The 23748-nt window shown below is 46.2% G+C and overlaps 1 protein-coding gene and 1 pseudogene across 1 annotated transcript; one reads left to right on the top strand and one right to left on the bottom strand.

Annotated features, from left to right (window-relative positions):
- The first annotated feature begins 13087 nt into the window (after positions 1-13087).
- LOC123055311 (protein SYM1) lies at positions 13088-15406 on the top strand. Its single transcript, XM_044479309.1, has 7 exons — positions 13088-13541; positions 13676-13816; positions 13930-14043; positions 14140-14313; positions 14815-14930; positions 15034-15094; positions 15192-15406. The coding sequence occupies exons 1-7, from the start codon at positions 13200-13202 to the stop codon at positions 15204-15206; spliced, it is 963 nt and encodes a 320-aa protein (XP_044335244.1). The 5' UTR covers positions 13088-13199; the 3' UTR covers positions 15207-15406.
- Positions 15407-21229: 5823 nt separating this feature from the next.
- Positions 21230-23537, bottom strand: LOC123056158 (cysteine-rich receptor-like protein kinase 27; annotated as a pseudogene).
- Positions 23538-23748: the final 211 nt, after the last annotated feature.

The following is a 23748-nucleotide window of genomic DNA, read 5'->3' as shown; positions in this document are numbered from 1 at the left end:
GCATGGAACAATCAAAATTATAGATACGTTGGAGACGTATCAACCCCGAATCCCAGTTGAAGAAAATGACGCTCCATGTAAAAATAAAAGAAAATGATGCTTCGACCAATGAACTCTTCCACCTGGTTGTGATAGGTTAGCCCATAGGAACATCCCCGCACACGGTCTGGACCCAACCCACCGGTTCTACCGTACCCGCAGGATTCCCCCCTCCAAGTGACGGCGGCATTGCCGTCCGTGGAGGGGTGGGGGCCTAACCATGGAGCCCCAAGACGAGCGTCTACGCATGCCACATCACTTTCACACATGCATCAGGACCCGTGCGAGGTTTCGGTGGCATAGCTACACCTTGAAGGCCACCAGACCGGACTAAACCCTAGCCCAGTCGACCTGATGATCTAGCCTTTACTTTCGCCAGACGGGGTTTGACCAGTGGACTCTTCCACCTGGTTGCGATAGGTCAGCCCATAGCAACATCCCTGAACAGGGTCTGGACCCAACCAGCCACTAGATTCGCTCCAGCTCGACCCGACGCGCATGATTCCCCCTCTAACCAGATTCCCTCCGTGTCGATCGTTTCCCCCCTCCGTGACACGGCGACAGCGACGTCCGTGAGTGGGCAATGGATATACCATTGGGGTATGTATTTTGTTTAGATAAGGCACATTTATGTTGTGAAAAAAAGAAAATAATAAATAAAATATGGAAAGATTGGGACAAATTCTATGCTGACGGCAGTCGGCATAGCTGCGCACACGGAGCGATGATGCCCTGGATCGATGAGGTGGCGAAGCACGCGGATTGATGACGTGGCAGAGGCCATGGGCTAGGCCTACGCCGACGGCTATGCCCTCGGCATACCTCTGCCACACCACGCACCCCCTTTCGCCTCGGATCGGTGACGTGGAGATGGCGCAGATCGGTGATGTCAGCAAATCTATGCCGACGGCCGCCATTAGCACCCGTCGGCGTAGGTCCGACGCCATCAAACGGTCGCCGCTGACCGGGTAGCCGGGCCCGGGCTATGCCGATAGCCCTTGATATGCCGACGGCCCCCGTAGGCGTACCGCGAGTGGTCCCGACAGCCGTAATATGCCGACGTCCCCCGTCGACATACATGGACATATGCCGACGGCTTTTCTACGCCTACGGCCTGACCTAGGCCCTCGGGATATGTCCATTTATGCAGACAGCCCCCGTCGGCATAGATGAGGCCGTCGGCAATAGCGTAAATTCTGGTGGTGAGTAGCGCTGGTAAGGGAAGCGCTACTGCTAAGTAGGTATAGCAGTAGCGTGTGTCAAGCCACGCTACTGCTAAACGTTAGCTATAGCGTTGTATCAGTAGTGCCGCTCCCCGCGCTATTGATAGGCATTAGACCCGCGCTACTGCTAGGCTTTTCCCTAGTAGTGAAGAAGGACCCGTCCACAGACAACGCCACTCAGTCCGGTGGTGGAGGTGGCCACGACAGGGCCGGTACAGAGCACTTCGCCTCAGGTATAACGTGGGCAACATCCATAGGCATCTTCCCTTTTATGATTTCATCAGTAGTGTACCTCCTCGCTTGGTTGGTCGATTTTATATAACTGTCAAGAAATTCAGGAGGACGTACTTCCTTGGCATGCACCAAGTGTGAACGGAGTTGCCAAATTCGCCAAATAAACATATATGACGACCATATCCCGAACATCACTCTTAGTTGTAAGACTGGATGATTTCTATTAATGGAAATTGGAGAGGGCACTCTCTTTTATCAAAAAAATAAAAATATCCCAAACATCATCAAAACACACCAGGACATTTATGGATTGTTGTAAAATGTTGCAATAATAATTAATCAAGGGCTGTGTGCATCGGTGGAGGTAGAGAACATGGGTTTCAGTCCTTTCTCAAAGAAAAGAAAAAGTAAGTAAGTAACAAATATGTGTTGTCAGCTCGGTGTACAAGCAAGCAACACGCGCCAACTCCATGGAACCATTGTCCACTAGGTAGGTCTGCCATAGTTGTCAAAAAGTGTGGAGAAATCCATGATGCGCTCATCTGAGACCGGTCAAGACACTAGTAGAAAAAGAGGCTTCCATACGCCCCCATTAGTCCCCAAAATAATCGAACCGCGACAAAAGGGGTCTTTAGTCGCGGTTCGGGAGGAGATCCGCGACCAACTATCTGGGCCCAGCGCGCTCGGTCGACAGCTGGCGGACGGGAGGGGCTTTAGTCCCGGTTGGCCTGGCCAACCGGGACTAAAGGTCCCCGAAGGCCTTTAGTCGCGGTTGGCCAGGCCAACCGGGACTAAAGGCCCATCCAGCTGGCGGACGGGAGGGGCTTTAGTCCTGGTTGGCCTGGCCAACCGGGACTAAAGGTCCCCGAAGGCCTTTAGTCGCGGTTGGCCAGGCCAACCGGGACTAAAGGCCCATCCCTATATATAGGACTCAGCTCACTTCACTTCGCTCAGCTCACTTCACAATTTTCAGAAGGGGGTGGTGGGTTTGCTTTTCGTTCCTCCTATGCACACAAGGTGTTCGATGAAATGCCCGAGAGCCTGAAACAAACATGGTATGAAGTGTCCGAGCCACACTTGAGCTTTCTCATTTATTTTTCCTCCGCGATCGCGGTTAGCAACTTGAACCTTTCATGTGTCATTGATAAAATATGCATGTGTGTAGTTCATTGTTTAATTTGTATTATTTCTAGCTAGTTAGTTTAACAAATGCATGATGGTTAATTATATACTTTATATAATAATAATGTAGATGAATCGGCAATGGATGTACGGTCCCCGACTCTCCGGCGAGTTCACTACGGGTTTGAAAGATTTCCTCGTAGTGGCAAATGCGAACAAGCAGCAAGGTTTTATTATCTGTCCATGTGCTGTCTGTAAGAATCAGAAGGGTTACTCCTCCTCAAGAGAGGTTCACATGCACCTGCTTCGGCACGGTTTCATGCGAAGCTATAATTGTTGGACCAAGCATGGAGAAAGAGGGGTTAGAATGGAAGAAGATGAAGAAGGGGATGATATCGATGACAACTATCATGATCATTTCGGTGATACTTTCATGGAGGATGATGCTGAAGGTGGGGAAGGGTTAGGTGAAGGTGAAGAAGAGGCACATGATGAGCCCGCTGATGATCTTGGTCGGACCATTGCTGATGCACGGAGACGCTGCGAAACTGACAAGGATAGGGAGAATTTGGATCGCATGTTAGAGGATCACAAAAAGTCGTTGTATCCAGGATGCGATAATAGTCTGAAAAAGCTGGGCTGCACACTGGATTTGCTAAAATGGAAGGCACAGGAAGGTGTAGGTGACTCATCATTTGCAAATTTGCTGAAAATGTTGAAGAATATGTTTCCGAAGAATAACGAGTTGCCCACCAGTACGTACGAAGCAAAGAAGGTTGTCTGCCCTCTAGGTTTAGAGGTTCTGAAGATACATGCATGCATTAACGACTGCATCCTCTACCGCGGTGAATACGAGAATTTGAATGAATGCCCTGTATGCACTGCATTGCGTTATAAGATCAGAGGCGATGACCCTGGTGACGATGTTGAGGGCGAGAAACCCAGGAAGAGGGTTCCCGCCAAGGTGATGTGGTATGCTCCTATAATACCACTGTTGAAACGTCTGTTCAGGAACAAAAAGCATGCCAAGTCGTTGCGATGGCACAAAGAGGACCGTAAGTCCGACGGGGAGTTGAGACACACCGCTGATGGAACGCAATGGAGAAAGATCGACAGAGTGTTCAAAGATTTTGCAGCTGACGCAAGGAACATAAGATTTGGTCTAAGTACTGATGGCATGAATCCTTTTGGCGAGCAGAGCTCCAGCCATAGCACCTGGCCCGTGACTCTATGCATCTACAACCTTCCTCCTTGGTTGTGCATGAAGCGGAAGTTCATTATGATGCCAGTGCTCATCCAAGGTCCAAAGCAACCCGGGAACGACATCGATGTGTACCTAAGGCCATTAGTTGATGAACTTTTACAGTTGTGGGCCAGACTTGGTGTACGTGTCTGGGATGAGCACAAAGGAGAGGAATTTGACCTGCGAGCGTTGCTTTTTGTAACCATCAACGATTGGCCTGCTCTCAGTAACCTTTCGGGACAGACAAATAAGGGATACAATGCATGCACACACTGCTTACATGAGACTGAAAGTGTACGTTTGGTTAATTGTAAGAAGAACGTGTACCTGGGTCATCGTCGATTTCTTCCCCGAAATCATAACGTAAGAAAGAAAGGCAAGCATTTCAACGGCAAGGCAGATCACCGGCCGAAGCCTGCGGAACGTACTGGTGCTGAGATATTTGATATGGTCAAGGATTTGAAAGTCATCTTTGGAAAGGGTCCTGGCAGACAATCAGTTCCGCGGGGAGTTGACGGGTACGCACCCATGTGGAAGAAGAAATCTATATTTTGGGAGCTAGAATATTGGAAAGTCCTAGATGTCCGCTCTGCAATCGACGTGATGCATGTTACGAAGAATATTTGCGTGAACCTGCTAAGCTTCTTGGGCGTGTATGGGAAGACAAATGATACAAAGGAAGCACGGCAGGACCAGCAACTTTTGAAAGACCCAGATGACCGGCATCCGGAATGGTTTCAAGGTCGTGCCAGCTACGCTCTTACCAAAGAAGAGAAGGTCATTTTTTTTGAATGCCTGAGCAGTATCAACGTCCCGTCTGGCTTCTCGTCGAATATAAAGGGAATAATAAACATGGCGGAGAAAAAGTTCCAAAACCTGAAGTCTCACGACTGCCACATGATTATGACGCAATTGCTTCCGATTGCTTTGAGGGGGCTCCTACGGAAAATGTTCGAGTAGCCATTGTGAAGCTATGTGCATTCCTCAATGCAATCTCTCAGAAGGTAATCAATCCAGAAGATCTACCACGGTTACAGAACGATGTGGTCCAATGCCTTGTCAGTTTCGAGTTGGTGTTCCCACCATCCTTCTTCGATATTATGACGCACCTCCTGCTCCACCTAGTCGAAGAGATTTCCATTCTCGGTCCTGTATTTCTACACAATATGTTCCCCTTTGAGAGGTTCATGGGAGTATTAAAGAAATATGTTCGTAACCGTGCTAGGCCAGAAGGAAGCATCGTCAAGGGCTATGGAAATGAGGAGGTAATTGAGTTCTGTATTGACTATGTTCCTGACCTTAAGCCGATTGGTATTCCTCAATCGCGGCACGAGGGGAGACTAAGTGGAAAAGGCACGATAGGAAGGAAATCCACGATATGTATGGACGGTCATTCTATGACTGAAGCACACCACACAGTTCTGCAAAATTCCAGCTTGGTGGCTCCGTACTTCGAGCAACACAAGAATATTTTACGCTCGGACAACCCGGGGAAGCCTGAATCCTGGATTAGAAAGGCCCACATGGAGACTTTCGGCAGTTGGTTGCGAAAACATTTAATGAATGACAATGATGATGTTGGAGATCAGCTGTACATGTTGGCCAAGAAACCATCTTCGACTATAACGATTTTCCAAGGGTACGAGATAAATGGGAATACATTTTACACCATCGCCCAAGATAAAAAGAGCACCAACCAAAACAGTGGTGTCCGCTTTGATGCAGCAACCGAGAATGGGCGAAAGGTCACATATTATGGTTACATAGAGGAGATATGGGAACTTGACTATGGACCCTCCTTTAAGGTCCCTTTGTTCCGGTGCAAATGGTTCAAGCTAACAGGAGGTGGGGTAAAGGTGGACGAGCAATACGGAATGACAATGGTGGATTTCAACAATCTTGGTTACCTTGACGAACCATTCGTCCTTGCCAAAGATGTCGCTCAGGTTTTTTATTTGAAGGACATGAGTAGCAAACCAAGGAAACTGAAAGATAAGAAAACGATCAGTACATCATGCGATGATCCAAAGCGCCACATTGTTCTTTCAGGGAAAAGAAACATCGTGGGAGTGGAGGACAAGACAGACATGTCAGAAGATTATAATATGTTTGGTGAAATTCCGCCCTTCAAAGTGAACACTGACCCAAGCATTAAGTTAAATGATGAGGATGCTCCATGGATACGGCAAAATCGTAAGCAAGCAGGGACATAAGGGAAGAATTGATGTGTAATAATTTATTGTACCAAACTTTGTTGAATGGATCATGTGAATTAAAACGTACGATGGCGAATCCGGATGATTTGTATTTAGTCGATGAACTGAATGATGTATCAAACCTTTTGTCAAACCTTCAAGGGATCGATGAACTGAATTTTTTGATATATTATTTGTATTTTTAAGATTTTAAAATGAATTAGTTTTATTTTTCTGATTTTTTTGATATATTATTTGTATTTTCAAGATTTTAAAATGAATTAGTTTTATTTTTCTGATTTTCTTGATATATAATTGTATTTTTAAGATTTTAAAATGAATTAGTTTTATTTTTCTGATTTTTTTGATATATTATTTGTATTTTCAAGATTTTAAAATGAATTAGTTTTATTTTTCTAATTTTTTTATATATAATTGTATTTTTAAGATTTTAAAATGAATTAGTTTTATTTTTCTGATTTTTTGATATATAATTGTATTTTTAAGATTTTAAAATGAATTAGTTTTATTTTTCTAATTTTTTGATATATATAATTGTATTTTTAAGATTTTAAAATGAATTAGTTTTATTTTCTGATTTTTTGATATATAATTGTATTTTTAAGATTTTAAAATGAATTAGTTTTATTTTTCTGATTTTTTTGATATATTATTTGTATTTTCAAGATTTTAAAATGAATTAGTTTTATTTTTCTGATTTTTTTGATATATAATTGTATTTTTAAGATTTTAAAATGAATTAGTTTTATTTTATACGAAAAAGGACCTTTAGTCGCGGTTGGGGAGGCGGACCGCGACTAAAGGTACCCTTTAGTCGCGGTTGGTGTCCCCAACCGCGACTAAAGGCTCTTTCTGCGCGGGAACGAAAGCGGCGCCAAAACCCTTTAGTCCCGGTTGGGGAGGCGGACCGCGACTAAAGGTACCCTTTAGTCGCGGTTGGTGTCCCCGGGTACCTTTAGTCGCGGTCCGCCTCCCCAACCGGGACTAAAGCTCTGTCTATATATAGAGCACTTAGCAGTTTCCGCCACCTCCCATTCTCCTCTCGACGCCGAAGCCCTGCCCCGACGCCGATCGACGTCGACGCCGCCAGGCTGCTGCCCCGACGCCGATCGACGCCGACGCCGACTCCCCAGTGAGCTCCGCCGCCCCCCACTTCCCCTGCCCTGCGCGCCGCCGCCCCCGCCCCCAGTGAGCGCCGCCGCCGCCCGGCCCTGCCCTGCCCTAGCGCACCGCCGCCGCCGCCCCTGCCCTGCCCTGCCCCTGCCCGCCGCCCGCTGCCCCTGCCTGCCGTCCTCCGCCTCCCGCCGCCGCCTACCGTCCAGTAATGGAAGAAGAAGAAAGAAAAAGGAAGAAGAAGAAAGAAAAAGAAAAAGGAAGAAGAAGAAAGAAAAAGGAAGAAGAAGAAGAAACCAAAAAGAAAAAGGAAGAAGAAGAAAGAAAAAGGAAGAAGAAGAAAGAAAAAGAAAATAGAAGAAAACAAAATGAAAACCAAATGAAAACCAAAAAGAAAAACAAAGAAAACAAAACAAAACAAAACCAAATGAAAACCAAAAAGAAAAACAAACAAAACAAAACCAAAAGGAAAAAGAAAAGGAAGAAGAAAAGGAAATAGAAGAAAACAAAATGAAAACCAAATGAAAACCAAAAGGAAAAAAAGGAAGAAGAAAAGGAAGAAGAAAAAGGAAGAAGAAGAAAGAAAAAGAAAAAGGAAGAAGAAGAAAGAAAAAGGAAATAGAAGAAAACAAAATGAAAACCAAATGAAAACCAAAAAGAAAAACAAAGAAAACAAAACAAAACAAAACCAAATGAAAACCAAAAAGAAAAACAAAGAAAACAAAACAAAACAAAACCAAAAGGAAGAAGAAAAGGAAGAAGAAAAGGAAGAAGAAAAGGAAATAGAAGAAAACAAAATGAAAACCAAATGAAAACCAAAAGGAAAAAGAAAAGGAAGAAGAAAAGGAAGAAGAAAAAGGAAGAAGAAGAAAGAAAAAGAAAAAGGAAGAAGAAGAAAGAAAAAGGAAATAGAAGAAAACAAAATGAAAACCAAAAAGAAAACAAAGAAAACAAAACAAAACAAAACCAAAAGGAAGAAGAAAAGGAAGAAGAAAAGGAAGAAGAAAAGGAAAAAGAAAAGGAAGAAGAAAAGGAAGAAGAAAAGGAAAAAGAAAAGGAAAAACAAAATACTTGGCAGTGCTCAATAATCTTATTTTTTAATTCCTCCTCCTCTATGTCCCCTTAATCTTATTTTTTAATTCCTTTATACTTAAAGAATTTTTACTACATGCAGGAGTGACATATGGCGGACGATAGAGCCGAGCCGCTTAGGGATCCGGAGGCTGAACGTTATTTAATGGGCATCATCAACAACGAGATTCCTTACGTGCCGGGCTCAGAATATGAGCCAGAAGAGGATGTAGTCTCTTCTTTTCTGAACCTTGACGGTGATCAAGAAGGCGATAATCAAGAAGGTGAAGGAACGGACATTGTCGACGGAGGTCAACCGTCAACAAACGACGATCTCGAATTGCACGTAGCAACCACCTCCGGCGAGGTATATATATACATTGAGCCTCTCGTGATACAAACTTACTGAATTGTGAATACATATGTATTAACGCGCGCGACTCTCTTTCTTTTTTTAGCCCTCGGCCGGATCGAGTACGACAAAGCGTGGCAAATCCAAGGCGATGAAAACAGGAGAAACATATGCCATTGAGTTTGTCAGTGAAACCGGCAAGCCCCTACAGCACACCTCAAAGTTTATTAACCAATGCGGAGTCGTTGTTAGAGACAACGTCCCGATCACCGTCCAGGAATAGAAGGAGCCAAAGAAGGCACGTCTTGGTTTCAGTTTTGTCGACAAGAGAACGAAAAAGGATTGCTGGAGAAAGCTTATGGAACATTTCATTCTACCTCCGGAATACAACAAAGTCGATGAATTCGGTAACGAGGTTCCGGGTGGACGTGAGAGGAGGAGGCTAGTTAAAGAGTTCGCTCTTCAGAAGATGGGCGAAGCATTCCGGAACTTCAAGAAAAATTTAACCCGTGACTATGTCAACAAGGGCAAGACTCCGGATTTCAATGGACAACATGAGAAACTGAAAGATGATTGGCCAGAATTTGTGAGGCAAAAGCAATCGGAGCATTTCAAGGAAATATCGAAAAAAATAAGGATAATGCGAGTAAGAAAAAGTTCCATCATATTATGGGGCCAGGAGGATACCGCCTTTCGGAGCCTAGGTGGCAGAAGATGGAGGAGGACCTGAGGGTGCGAGGAATCCCTCTAGGTACAGAGGGATGGGACCCAAGGGCCAAAAGCTGGTGGTACGGGCATGGGGGATCGCTAGACCCGGAGACAGGGGTGTGTGTTCACCGGCAGAAAAAGTTTGCTCCCACCCAAGCCCTTATTGACGCAATGACCCAAGCTCAAGAGGGCTTGATCAAGTTCAACAGAGAGAAAGACGCACTGACAACAGCCCTCGGGAATGATGAACACGGAGGACGTGTACGAGGCAAAGGCAAAGTTCCGTGGAAAGTAGGGTTTTCCCAGGACAATGACCCGTACTGTTACAGAAGCCGTAAGAGAAAGACGGACCGGGATGCAGATCTTATGGCGAAGTTTGCATCGGAACTCCATGAGTTGAAGCAGACCGTGCATGAACTAGTAAAAGAAAAATCGGCTGCAGGGCCGCATGAAGATCATGAAGCGGATCGCGGAAGCCAGCAGCGGAGAAGCAGCGTGGCTTCCACGGATGCCCCGCCTGGTGCTAGTGCACCGATGATCGAGATTCGTGCACCGGAGCCTCACTACCCCGTGGATGATGTAAAGGAGATGAAAGAATGTGATCTGCATTATCCCGTGGGGAACGTTTCCACGAAGGTAGCTAGCGGCAGTGCTTTACCCTGTACACCTGGAGCACTCCACCACAACAACCCCATTGCATATGGCTATGCTCGTGTCACGGTGGAAGACATAGTCCAAGGGTTTGAGGACCTGGAGATTGACAAAGCTACACCCGAAGGGGAGAGAAGACTTGGAGATGTCAAGCGCCAGATCATTCTATGGAAAAAGAAGTACATAGTGTTTCCAGGCGAGGCGCCAAGGCTAGCAAGTCCACCCCCCTCCGATGGTGGTGGTGGTGGCGGTGGTGGCGGTGGTGGTGGTCGTGGTGGTTCACCTACACCTCCTTCACGCCATTCGACGCCGTCCCCCGATCCACAACCTCCGGCGGGTACGACGCCCCCCAATCCTCCTCCGGCGGGTACGACGCCCCCCAATCCACCTCCGGCGAAGAAGCAGAAGCAGGCGGACAGCAAGGAAACCCGCTCCTGGACTATTAACCCGGACCCTTATGTACCTAAGACCACAAGGGTACCGGAGCCATCACTGAAGCCTCTCCTCCCAAGGCCTTGGGAACTTAGTGAAGCTGAAACCAAATTGGCCGCGTCTGCTGATTATGAGAAATGGAAGGCGGATATGAAGGCGATAAAAGAGCCTGAGCCCAAGCAAGTATTCACTGAGAAGCAAAAGAAGTGGGCTAAGGATTTTTTGACGACACCGTCCCAAGCCGAGCTGAATATGCCTGACGACTATGGACATGAACTTCGTAGGCAAGCAAAAATATTGAAGGAGGAGAAAGAAGAAAGTAAAAAAAGCGGGAAACAAGTTGACCAGCTCGGGATGCAGAAGAAACAATCGATCCCCCCGCTCATAGTGAAAGCCGGTCCGGAAGAGGACCCCGAGATCATAGCAGCTGCGGCAGCACTTGGATTGACTGTAGCGAGTGCCATGAAACAAGCGTCCGAGATGGGTTTGACTCTTCGTGCCTTCTTAGGCCTTGAGGATGCGCCAGTATGTGAGATAGCATTACAATATGTGCGGAATGGGCCTCTCGTCGAGCCTGCGCGGGAAAAGAGTCTACCACCACAAATGCGAAATCTGCTACGTTGGTACAAGCAATTCATAACATGGGCCGACAAAGAATATGTTTATGCGGATGTTACAGAGGAGCATCACACCAAACGGTACTCTGTACAAGTTCATATGAGTGAATTGTTCCAGCTGTTCAATCTGCGCGACCTCGACAAATCTATGCTGAGTTGCTATGTTCTGTAAGTGATTTATTTCTACCTCATCTCGTTCTTCATTGCCTGCACTATATATATATATATATATATATATATATATATATATTGTCCTAACTATATTGTTGCGTACGCTATTATGTAGATTGAAGATTTGGGAATGCAAAATAAGAAACATCCATGATGTTGGGTTCATTGACCCACATATCGTTAATGGACATGTGTTACAACATCACCCCGAAGACGTGGAGAAAGACTTGTACAAGTTTCTTAGAAAGCATCAACTCAAAAGTCATATTCTATTTCCTTACCATTTTGGGTGAGTGTTTCTCTCTTGTGCCCATTCTCTTTTGTTTACTCCATGCATGGTATGTCTAATCGATGAGTTATGCATGACTGTGCATGTAACGTGTCCGCAGGTTCCACTGGATTCTACTAAATATTGAACTTCATACCTCCAGAGTTCTAATCATGGACTCTATGGATTCGGATCCAAAGCGTTGGACCGACATGAGAAAAATGCTGCAAAAGTAATTATTTTCAATCATTTGAGCTCTATATCGATCGGTCTCTTTCGTTCATTTCCTAATATCAAGTAACTAATAACTCCCTTGTTCATTTAATTTTCTTTGCCCTGTAGGGTTTGGAGACGGTTCTCAGAAGAAATTGTCGGTGAATTCAAACATGAGCGAGATTTTAGAAGGTTAGTTAATGTGGATAAGCAGCCACCGGGGACCAATCTATGTGGATACTATGTTTGTGAGAACATCCGGAGACACACCTCTGAGCGGAAGGCATCGGATAGCGTGCGGAAGGCGACGGATAACTTGCGGAGGAGGCTTAGTCCAGAAGCTCGCTTCCAACCAATTCAAGATGAATTAGCAGGATTTTTCATGAGGGAAGTCATCAATCCTAAAGGAGAACACTATACCGAGGACGAAGAAATTTATATGCATACCCAAGATTGAAACTTGTTCGAAGTTGTATATGGTCATCCATCCTAATTGTGTATGGAAACTTGTTCGAAGTTGTATATGGTCACCCGAGATTGAATATATATTATATATTCCTCTTGAATTCTTCTTGTTTGAAATTTCATATGCATGTATATAGTAGCGTAGAATATGTGTACTGAAACTTCATCAAAATCAAAATAAAACACAAAATAAAATATATAAAAAATAAAACACTACAAATTAAAAAGAAACCAGGTTTAGGGGGGCTAAAACCCTAAACCTGCGGAGGAGGCCTTTAGTCCCGGTTAGCCACGAGAATCGGGACTAAAGGTCCTCCGCTCCGACGGACCCCTGGCGCCCACGTGGACGGTCCTTTAGTCCCGGTTAGCCACGAGAACCGGGACTAAAGCCTTTAGTCGCGGTTCGTAAGAGGCGCGACTAAGGGGAGGGGGGTCTTTAGTCGCGCATATTTAGTCCCGGTTGCACAGCCGGGACTAAAGGCCTTTGCGAACCGGGACTAAAGGCCTTTTTTCTACCAGTGAGAACCGCTGGCTGGTGATGCGCCACAACATATTGGCCAAGGCCTCTCTCTCTTCCACAACATATTGGCCACACAAAAAAGACGAAAACATGTCATGTAGGTTTTCCAACACGGGGAAAATCAATTTATGAGACGGAGAAGAGAATGGCCACAGAAGCAGGCACCGGAGGCGTGGAATCTCCACCGGGCTCCATCTCTCCACGTACGTATCCTGGATACCCTGTCGTGGACCTCGTGGTTTGGCCGAGTTCAACACGCACCTCCACCACAAAATCGTCGATCGGGAAATGAGACCACCGCGGGCCGGCACGCAGGAAGCTGCCGACTCCGCTCCTCCACAGGATGGAGCGGCCGCGAGAGATCCACAAGCTTCACGCGGTCGCAGACACCCGCCCCGCAGCCCCGGCGGATAAAACCGCGCGAAAAGAAAAGCATCGGTCGGAAGCAAAGGCTAAAACACCAATGTCTTTTTTTTGAGAGCCAACCAGCCTCAGCGCGCGCGCGCGTGCGTGTGGTGGCGTCGGGGCTAGAGCAGCAGCGATGGCGGCGTCCGTGGCCTTCTCCCCCGCATGCAGGCGGCTCCCCTGCAACCCCCTCTCCGCCTACACCGCCGCGCCGTCTCTCGTCCGCCTGGCGGGAACCTCCAGGCGCCTCCGCCGCGCCTGTGCCTCGGCGGAGCCGGCCGGCGAGCTGGACGGGCTGGTGCCGGCGGGGCTGCTCGAGGAGCTGCCGGAGGGCCTCGCCTTCCAGGGCGCCCCTGGCGGCAGCGGAGGCGGCGGCGGCCACACGATGCTCGACCGCGGCATCAACGCGGCCATCGTGCTCGGCGCCATCACCTTCGCGCTCACCAAGCTCCTCACCGTCGACCAGGACTACTGGCATGTAAGGACCTCCTCGATTGATACCAGCCAAAACTGCCTCTTCTCTTCTGCTAATAACTAGCCATAATCTCGATTTTGGGGGTTCGTTCGTGATGATTAACATTTGTTTTCTTGCTTGGATTGGATTTGGTGCAGGGGTGGACTATCTTGGAGATCCTGCGGTACATGCCACAGCACAACTGGTCGGCGTACGAGGAGGCCCTCAAGGCCAATCCGCTTCTTGTTAAGATGATGATCAGTGGCATCGTCTATTCCCTCGGCGACTGGATAGCCCAGGTGCGTGCCAGTCCAATTCCCCCTCGCTGACTCACTGTTTTACATCCCCTTTCTGCTGCTGCAATACCTAATTATGTTCTTGTTGTTTGTGTTGCCCCTGCTATATATTACAGTGTTGCGAAGGGAAGCCCATCTTCGAGTTTGACCGTGCTCGCATGTTCCGGTCTGGCCTCATAGGGTTCACCCTTCAGGGATCTCTTTCCCACTACTACTACAATCTCTGCGAGGTACCCATTGTGGTCATACATACTTAGCTCACCCGTACAAGTTTATGTGATGTTGATGAGGTAACTGACATGAATGCATCCACTTTCTTGCATCAGTCGGTGTTTCCGTGCAAGGATTGGTGGGCTGTACCTGTCAAGGCTGCATTTGATCAGACAGCTTGGTCTGGGCTGTGGAACACCATCTACTTCGTCGCCTTGGGATTCCTTCGGTGGGAATCTCCGTCCACCATATTCAGCGAGCTCAAGTCCACCTTCTTCCCCATGCTTACTGTAAGCATCAGTCATCTTTTGAATTGTGAATTATTAATTATGCCTATGTACGTGGTTGTGCCAAACTAAGTATCTTTGGACACTGGGACTGTATGTTAGGTTCATGGTATACTACGTACCGGTTATTCAGTTAGAAAATGTAGAGCGCAGAACGAATTAATACAGCGCTGAGATGCATTTTGCCTCTTCATTCTTCATTTATTGACACGTAGGATTTTCTTCAGGCCTTTTAGTTAGGTACACTAGAAACTACAGGTGTGTGTTAACGGGTGTAAATTAACTAAATAAGGTGCAGATACATAAAAATCTGATCTGATACACCATTGTGAAAGAATTTGGGGATGTGGATGAGTGAAAATGGAAACAAAGTGCAATGTGATTGATAAGATTAGTTGTACCGCAATATAAGAGTATTGTATATTACCTTTTGCCCATTTTATTTATCTTGCTACTCATTGTTACAAAGCTGAAAGTGTTGATCTATCTAAATTGTAATTGCAGGCTGGATGGAAGCTGTGGCCATTCGCACACTTAATTACATATGGTGTGGTTCCTGTCGAACATAGACTTCTCTGGGTCGACTGTGTCGAGATAATCTGGGTCACCATCTTGTCAACGTAAGCCTGATCGTGCTTTCATATTTGATTTCACAAAATTACTCATGCTACCAAACTTCATTATGCATGCAAGATTACTAAACTGTGTCTTCTTGTTTGGTAGTTACTCGAACGAGAAATCTGAAGCAAGGATCTTAGACGATTCCTCCACAACAGATACGCGGGTATATTACATCGGAACTACTAAATATATGTAGAAATAAGTTCAGCCTTGTCATCTCTGTCATCGTACTGACAGCTGGAATTATATCTTCTTTTCAGGACAACTCCAGATAGCACATACTTCATGTTTTGTTGTTTTATAGATTGGAACAACAGAAACTGCTCCGGCTTGCTTTGAGATTGTATAAATTGTATGTACAGTTAGTTACCAGTGCTGCGTGTGTAAAAAACCTTGCATCTATTGCAAACAAATTGTGCTGGCCAAACAAAACAGAAAATAAATGGTCTCAAGGGAGATCAACTCCCGATGAAAATTTGAGTTGTGCAGCAACCATGATTTTGAGTCTCTTTTGGTGGTACCAAGGAATGCTTGAAGAAACTATGCAAGCATGCAAAAAAAAGGCAAGGAGCAAAACATGAGAAGTCTTAGACATTGGCAGATCTGTCTTTCCTAAATTGCATTTGATGGACATATGTCTGAACAAAGGAAGCGCGGTGGGAGTATTATAGAACTGTAGAACACAAGTCTTAACCAACATTTCCATAGCAGACACATTTCTCTGAACAAGTTGAGATTTTTTTTATTTTTTTGGCAAAGGAGGTTAAAACCCCAAGCCTCTGCATCAATCGATGCATACATCCATCTTTATTAATTATGCAACAAAGGTCTCACAAGAACATGCATCAAGCCACCCGAAGCCACCACTCACACCTACAAACTCGATAATGTGAAGTGCTCTCACTCCCCATATCTAAAATCGGTGTCGTTGCCGATCCATCCACGTAACGTATCGGAACCTACAAACCTAAAGCGTACACCAAATGCACACGTTTTAGAGGCCGCCATCATCCTCGAACCGGTGACCCATCTTCAGGAAAGAGATCCGCATCATCCTTATCAGTCCATCCATCCATCGACGCCACCACGACGCCCAACGGCACCACCTCGCTGCGTGCAAACTGGCTCAGAGAAGGCTGAATCCGTCGTTTCTCACCATTGACGCTATAGCGGAAAATAGCAGGCTATTGGCGTCGTTGTCAATTTTTTTGCCAGAAAATAGCCTAAGCTTGCCACCTAATGTCAACTGTAGTTGCCATCAAAAAATGTTCGGATTGCCATGCTTAAAATCCAAACGTTCAAAATTTATCATTTCCGTAGAACTTTGGGTAGGACAGATCCCTGCACCACCACAACAGTGATAGTACCCAACTGTATTCATGTGCGGCGGCTGCAACCTGTCGAACTCCTTGTCCAGCTCGTCCGGGAGCGCGAGCTCCGCGCTCGACAGCACCGTGTCCATGTGCGGCTGCTAGTTCCACGTAATTCACGATCATGACCAAGCACAGGAACACGACTGGTGGGCAGGATCTGCTCCGGCTAGAACACCAGCATCAGGAACACCACGTGCACCAAAATCGTTGTCAATGGGTTCCTCCAATTGCAGATGCCGTAGAACCACTTCCCAACGCCGATGGCGCTTGAGAGAGAATGGTGATGCGGTAAAAGTTGGTGAGCGCCTGCTGCAGCGAGTGCGCTTCCGAGTGTCACGCCTCCGGGAAGTCCTCGTCGGCCTGGTTGCCAACCCAGACGGCGAGCATGATCTCGCCGAGGCTGTGGCCACGATGGAACCTCTTGCCGTGGGCTGTCCGGCAGGAGGCGGCGGGGGATGTCGGACATGTCGAAGACCACACAGCCGACAAAGTCGTCGAGAAGGATGTTCTTGTCCTTGACGATGGCCTCCAGCTGGTTGGACTGCAGGTCGGCGAAGGAGAAGGCGAAGAACTGCTGCCACACCGGGCTGTGGGTCTTCTTCAGGTGCCGCCTGACGCCCTTGTAGTTGCGGAGCTTGACCTCCACGTACGGGTCCAGCGCGCCGGTGAATTTCACGGTGGGGATGTCGCGCGCCTTGACTACCCTCCCGTACAGGTAATGCATCGGCTCTAGCATGTGGTACGTCGATGACATCGTCATAGCCGTCGTTGCCGCGCCGCGCGGGCCGAGCCTCGCCGGCAGGTGAGGCTTCGTCTCGACGAGACTGTACGCTGATCCGGGGGACGTCTGCACCGGCGCTGGGCCTGTGGGTTTCGGCACGTGAGGTAGAAGCAGCAGGATCGGGCGGGGCGGCAGGGAAAGCTTCCTGACGAGGACTTCCCGGAGTGAATGCATGCATTAGTCTTTTTATATGACTCCCTCAATCTTAAAGTAAGTGAAATACACATTCCGTTTCATAATGTAACACATTTTTTTGACATTACCCTGGTGTCAAAAAACGTTTTACATTATGGAATGAAAGAAGTAGTACAAAAACTTATTTTAGGATGGAGGGAGTAGTAAAACTTATTCTAGGATGGAGGAAGTACTACTCGTACAAAGCAATTCAAAGAGGACGATAAGATAAGTAGGAAAAAAAATCAAAAATCTTAAATTTTCTTCCCAGTCCCCAGCTGGGCATGCCGCACGGCGGAGAGTCTCTGTCCCAAGCAGAGCAAAGCAGAGCAACAACCATGGTCCAAGACGTAAGTGCTAGGGATGAATTCACTGTTTTGACCCTTTTGCCAACGTTTGGCACGGTCTGGCCCTGGTTCAAAAGAAGTTCATGATCAAAATTTTACTGACGCAGTCTTTAACGGTAGGATTTCATTGCCTACCGCTAAGAGCAACAAGCAAACAACCGTAGAACTTGACAGCGCCCGACATGAAAAATACCCCACAACCAAAGCCTTGGGCGGCAGGGCTGCAACAACGAATAGCCTCCTCCGGCCGGTCCAGCCCGCAGGCAGCAGCACCTCGAACTCCAGTAGGCACCATGCATATGGCTCAACACGACCATGCCTGCAGGTGGAGAGAGAAAGAAAAATGGATAGATTACATGTGGGTGCGTGATGTGTGTGTGTGAGAGAGGGAGAGAGAGTACGTGTGTGGGTGCGAGATGTGTGTTTGTGTGACCAATGCTATGGCATGGCAGCCACGAGCCCCACCCCGGCAACACGACCCTGACGCCCTGGTCAAATCATGTCCCAATGCCTAAGAAGTAAAAGCACTCAGGTATCCTAACTTGCATAATATGTGACATTTTAGTCTCAAACTTGCTAAACTCAACCCCACCATACCCGAACTTGCACTGCATGTGACGTTTTAGTCCCAGGCCAATGACAGCTCGACAAGTGGCAGCCAGGTGGCTGGCCCGGTCGTCGCATGCACTTTTAAAAAAAAGACCTGCCCGTTTTCTCTAATCAACCCGCAGTACAGCTCAACACCTGAATTAATTCTGTCTGAATCTTCAGTTAACTACAAATTCTAGCCACTAAATCAAGCTCACGTAAGCGACCAGCTAGCCCTACGCCACGCTATCTTCTCCATCGTTGTGTTCAGTTCGTGCCTGCGTTTTAGCTGATGGATCTTTCGCGTTTTGGTGTGCGCCGTCGCATGCAGCCGCGCCTCGGTGATGAAGCAGCTGGACGACCAGTGCGCCCGCGTGAACAGGAGGCGCGGCACCGGCGCCGTGACCGCCGCGTACGATTTCCTCTACCTGCCATGGATTTCAGGTGATTCATCTCATGCTCGCTCTTCTCTCACGGCTTGACAGGGTGATTTCTTGCCTGCATTTTTTCTTGTGCCGTAGCGGAACAGACTAGTCGCACTATCATCAAATGGACGAAAGCCATCGTTAATCCTCTTCTTTTTCTCTTCTGCACATCGTCCTTCGCGTGGTGTAACAGAGGCAAATGAAAGTCAGAAAAATAAGTACCGTAGTTTCACAAAGTACTTCTTCTTTTGGCGAGACACAGTTTGGCAGAGTACGTACCTACTTGTTTGCCGTGCTTTGGTGATAGTAATGGACAAACCCCGCAAAAAAAAAGATAGTAATAGACAAAATGGTAAGTTGTTCATTTACATCTGTAAAAACTCTAGAAGACAAACAACCAAAGCAAGACAGGGAAATAAACGGCCGATGAAAGCATGCACAAATTTAGTCTGGTCTTCTAGCTAGCTTGAATGAATTTTCCAGCAGTTGAGAAACTCCAGGGTCACGGTCTTCATTCTTGTGTTGCAACGTGCAAATCTAGCAGGCAGCGCTGCAGCAACAAGGGATACGCCTTGGTCAACTTCACGACGGCCGACGCGGCGCGCGGGCTGCACTACGCCCTGCACGGCCGCGGTTGGCACCGCTCGCTCGGCAGCGGCAAGATCATCAACATCGGCGCCGCCTACATGCAGGTAATTAACGAACGTGCACGCACGAGACTCCTCCGTGCCGTCGATGCATGCATGCATGGATGCGATTTGTTCTCTTACGACGTGAGCCGTTGGTGTTTGCAGGGCAGGCAGAGGCTGGCGAGGCACTTCAGCCGCTCCACCTTCGCGTGCCACACCGACGAGTACCTCCCGGCCCTCTTCTCGTCGCCGACCCGCTCCCGGCCGAGCCCAGGCACCTCGGCCGACGTGTCCCTCCGCGCGCCACCCCCGCCGTCCAGCCGGCGGCGCCGGCGCAGCAGCTGGTGTGGGTGCGCCGAGGTGAGGCTAGCTAGCCACTCCAAGCATGGTCGCGTGATCTCAAACGATGCAAGTTGCTGCTACGCGTGTGGGCTCCAGCGCTCTGTTGGTTTGCTCGTTCCCGGTGGCGTGGCACGGTCAAGTCCCGAGCCCGGCCATGCCTTCCCTGCTTTCTCCTTTGGTGCAATGGCGGAGGGGAAGGCTGCTGGATTCCGACCGATTTAATTCAGGTGAGATGAACTGCGGGTTGATTAGAGAATACGGCAGGGATTTTGCAAAAGTGTGTGCGACGAGCGGGCCAGCGACCTGGCTGCCACTTGTCGAGCTGTCATTGGCCTGGGACTAAAACGTCACATGCAGTGCAAGTTGGGGTATGGTGGGGCTGAGTTTTACAAATTTGGCACTAAAATGTCACATATTGTGCAAGTTAGGGTACCTGGGGTGCTTTTACCTCCAATGCCAACCATCCAATGGATGCATGTGGTCTGGTCTGTCATAAGATGGACCGGCCCGGCATGCACACCACACGCTCTGACTGTCTTGCTGTCGCTGCCGTCTCAAACGGTATTTGGGCGCATGCATGCATGTGACCATATGTTTTCAGGCAAAAAATAAAAATAAAAAATGCAGATCAGAGCTCCAAAGAGACCAGCGCTGGCCTACCACCAATTGGCGGTAGCCCAAGGTATTTTTCGTGCCGAACGAATATGACGGTGCTGTCAAGTCCTACCGTCGTTGACCATGACGGTAGGCAGTGAAAGCCTACCGCCTCATCCTTGGTGGTAGGGAAAAGGTTTGATTGTGATTTTCTTTAAACGGCTCAAATCATGTTAAACATCTACAAAAGGGTTAAAACAATGAATTCGGCCAATTGGTTGCGTGCTGCATGTGACTACTCGTCGCCTTGCAAGGTAGAATTGCTCTTCTCATCGTTGTTCAAGCTGAATTTCGTTAAAACTACACCAACCATTCAGAAATACGTGACTTGCTAGGAAGCGCCATGCCAAACTTTTCTCACTTTGACTAATATATTTGTCATGAAATAATTTCATAATATACAATTTTCATAATTGTACACTTGCGTTTCATACACAAAGTACTTCCTCCGTTCGGAAATACTTGTCGGAGAAATGGATGTATCTAGACGTATTTTAGTTATAGATACATCCAATTTTATCCATCTCTTCGACAAGTATTTTAGGACGGAGGGAGTATCAGAGATTATGCAAAATTTAAAACATCATATATCTTCAAATGAAGGGGCCACGTTGTTTCATATAAAACTAATTGAATATTATGGAAATATATCTGATAAGGGATATAGTAATACTCCCTCCATCCCAAAATTCTTGTCTTAGATTTGTCTAAATATGGATGTATCAAGTCACATTTTAGTATTAGATACATCCGTATCTAGACAAATCTAAGATAAGAATTTTGGGACGGAGGGAGTATTATTTTTGTGTCCTTTTGTTGCTCATTATTTTATATTGCTGGTCAAACTTTAAAAAAATGTTTGATTTACATTAATCCTAAAACTACTAGTATTATGAACCCAAGGGAAGTATTTAGAAGACGTTCTAGAGGTAAAATAGGGATGTGCGAGTTAGCTTCATGGATGGGATTCCTGCCCTGTTCCTTATTAGAACCTCAACCTATACTCTAGCAGCTCAATGTGGTTCTGGTGCAAGAATCCTACTGGTATACGTAGCAACTTGGAATCATGGAAAGAAATACATAAACTCTCAATTTTGGAACATACCTGGTTACTTCCCATTTCATGAAGCCTATCAATTATATTTTGTGCACTAGCTGGTCTCTTCTCTGGACTGAAGTCAGTACATTCTAAAGCTATCTCATAGCATACACGTATATGTTTGCATAGTGTTTCTCGTTGTGTTCTCTCCAACCTATCACTCCAACTTTCAAGTACCTAAAACATTATAGTGGTGAGTTATGGTCTGTGAAATGGATCAGCAACATCAATTGAACAACAAAAATTCTCTGAAAAGGCAAGTAAACTATGTCCCAATAGATTCAGTAAGATCCACCACCATAGAAATTGCACTTTCATGTTCGATTGAAACAAGTAGAAATAAAAGGTAAACAAATCATTTCTAATGACAACCCATGTAACTATATTTATTTGTTTGCCATTATAATTTTCATATTTTTCTGTACTTTTTTAGTAGTGGCAGGTTTCTTCAAAGACTTCCTTTTTTTACCTTCAAAGACTTGGGTAGTTGTATGCATTTTAAATTTCTATTTATTCAACATAAGAACTAATATAAGCTCAAGTTTTCCCTTGTAAAATGGTAATTTTACCATTGTTTTCTAGGTGGTTGGGCCGGCGGGGGGCTGGAGCCAGTTGCTGTGTTCACTCTTTCACAGCTAAACTGTGATTTCCGCTACTAGGTGCGCTTCCAGAAATGGTAATATGCCACATCTCAAACTAAAATGTAATGCCAACCCTGTCTGAAAGCCCAAACTAGAAGCAGAACGATCGGGCCAGACTCTAGGTTTTGGCCTGACGGCCCTGTCTGAAAGCCTGAAATACCTAGAAAGATGTTTCTTAATATAAATACAGGTATAATAAATTATGCGGAAAATGAATAAATAACAGTTCTAATTAGGAAAATAGCATTGTTTTATTTTGGGCCGGGCCAGGCTGGGCTTCGGCTTTAAAAAGCCCGGCCCGACATATGCCCATGATTATGTGGAAGTACAAGCACGACAATTCGTTTATGGTTGACCCTTCTTAGCCAAAAAGAAAATTGAGATTTTATCCTTTTAATAATGGCATATATTATTGTTCTTACATCCTCAGTAGTTTGATTCCTCTTGTCTCCGGTCATTATTTCTTTGATAATAACCCCAAGACTATACAAGTCACCGCTACGTGTGATTCCACTCCCTTCATAACGTTCTGGTGCCAAATATCCCCTCTGTGAAAATATAAAAGTTTTGGTCGATTAATCTACAGAGAGAGTCAATTAAATCACATAGCACAAAAGACCGAGCTTTCAAGAGGAGTTAGCTAGCTTACACTGTTCCTGGTATAGTTTTGGTAAGAACTCGGCTTTGATTTTCCTCTAGGCGTCTTGACAAACCAAAATCAGTTATTTTTGGTACCATCTCATCGTCGAGCAGTATATTGGCAGGTTTTCAGATCCAAGTGAAGAATACGATTGTCATGAAGGTATTGTAGACCCTCACATATCCCATTGATTATTTTATAGCACGTTTCCCACTCACAGTGTCCATCTATCAAGGGGAGAGGAGAAACCAAGTTTATAATTGAGATACTTGGTGTCTTAATTTTTGAATACGACATGTTATATGACACATTATGCAATTTGCACTATATGAATGAAGAAAATAAAGATACAAGTTTGAGGCCACATGGTCGTACCGATGATATACACATCAAGACTCCCTTTAGGTATATACTCGAAGCAAAGCAATCTTTGTCGTACATCTACCCGGACAAGCTCTCCATTGAACTGTTTTATATTTCCTTGTGTGTCAGCACAATATCCCCAAAATCTTACTATATGTTTGTGTTTTACCCGCATCAGGCATTGAACCTCTAGGTGAAATTTTGTTTCATTCAAATAAGGTTTGGACAGCCTCTTCACGGCGACCATCATACTGCCAAGTATTCCCTGCTTTCGGAGCATGCGTAACTTGTTAACTTGTTAGCGCATGTCATAAGCAGCAGTAGTTTCTCAAACTGAAGCTAGTGAGAAGAGCATCTGCAAATTTGGGATCTTCTCAATGAATTGAAATCGATATACATGGACAAGCCGTGCTGCTGCCTTGTGAAGACGATCGAGCGAAGGAGAAGGAGGATGGAACGTGGCGGTATCAGGTCAACGGCACTTTTGAGAGAAGGGACACAGTGTACACACTTCCGTTGCAGAGACCTGGACTGATTCTCCTTTTCGGAAAAGCTGCAGTTAATGTACATATAAGAGCAAACTCTCAACTAACAATGCATGTATGAGCTACTAGGCCCATATCCCTAGTACTCCCTTCGTCCGGAAATAGTTGTCATCAAAATGAATAAAAGGGATGTATCTAGACATATATTAGTTTTAGATATATCTTTTTTTATCCATTTTGATGACAAGTATTATCGGACGGAGGGAGTAGTAACTA

This window comes from Triticum aestivum, chromosome 2D (genome assembly GCF_018294505.1).
Source record: "Triticum aestivum cultivar Chinese Spring chromosome 2D, IWGSC CS RefSeq v2.1, whole genome shotgun sequence".
NCBI classification, from domain to species: Eukaryota; Viridiplantae; Streptophyta; class Magnoliopsida; order Poales; family Poaceae; genus Triticum; species Triticum aestivum.
This window is presented reverse-complemented; position numbering and strand designations above follow the sequence as displayed.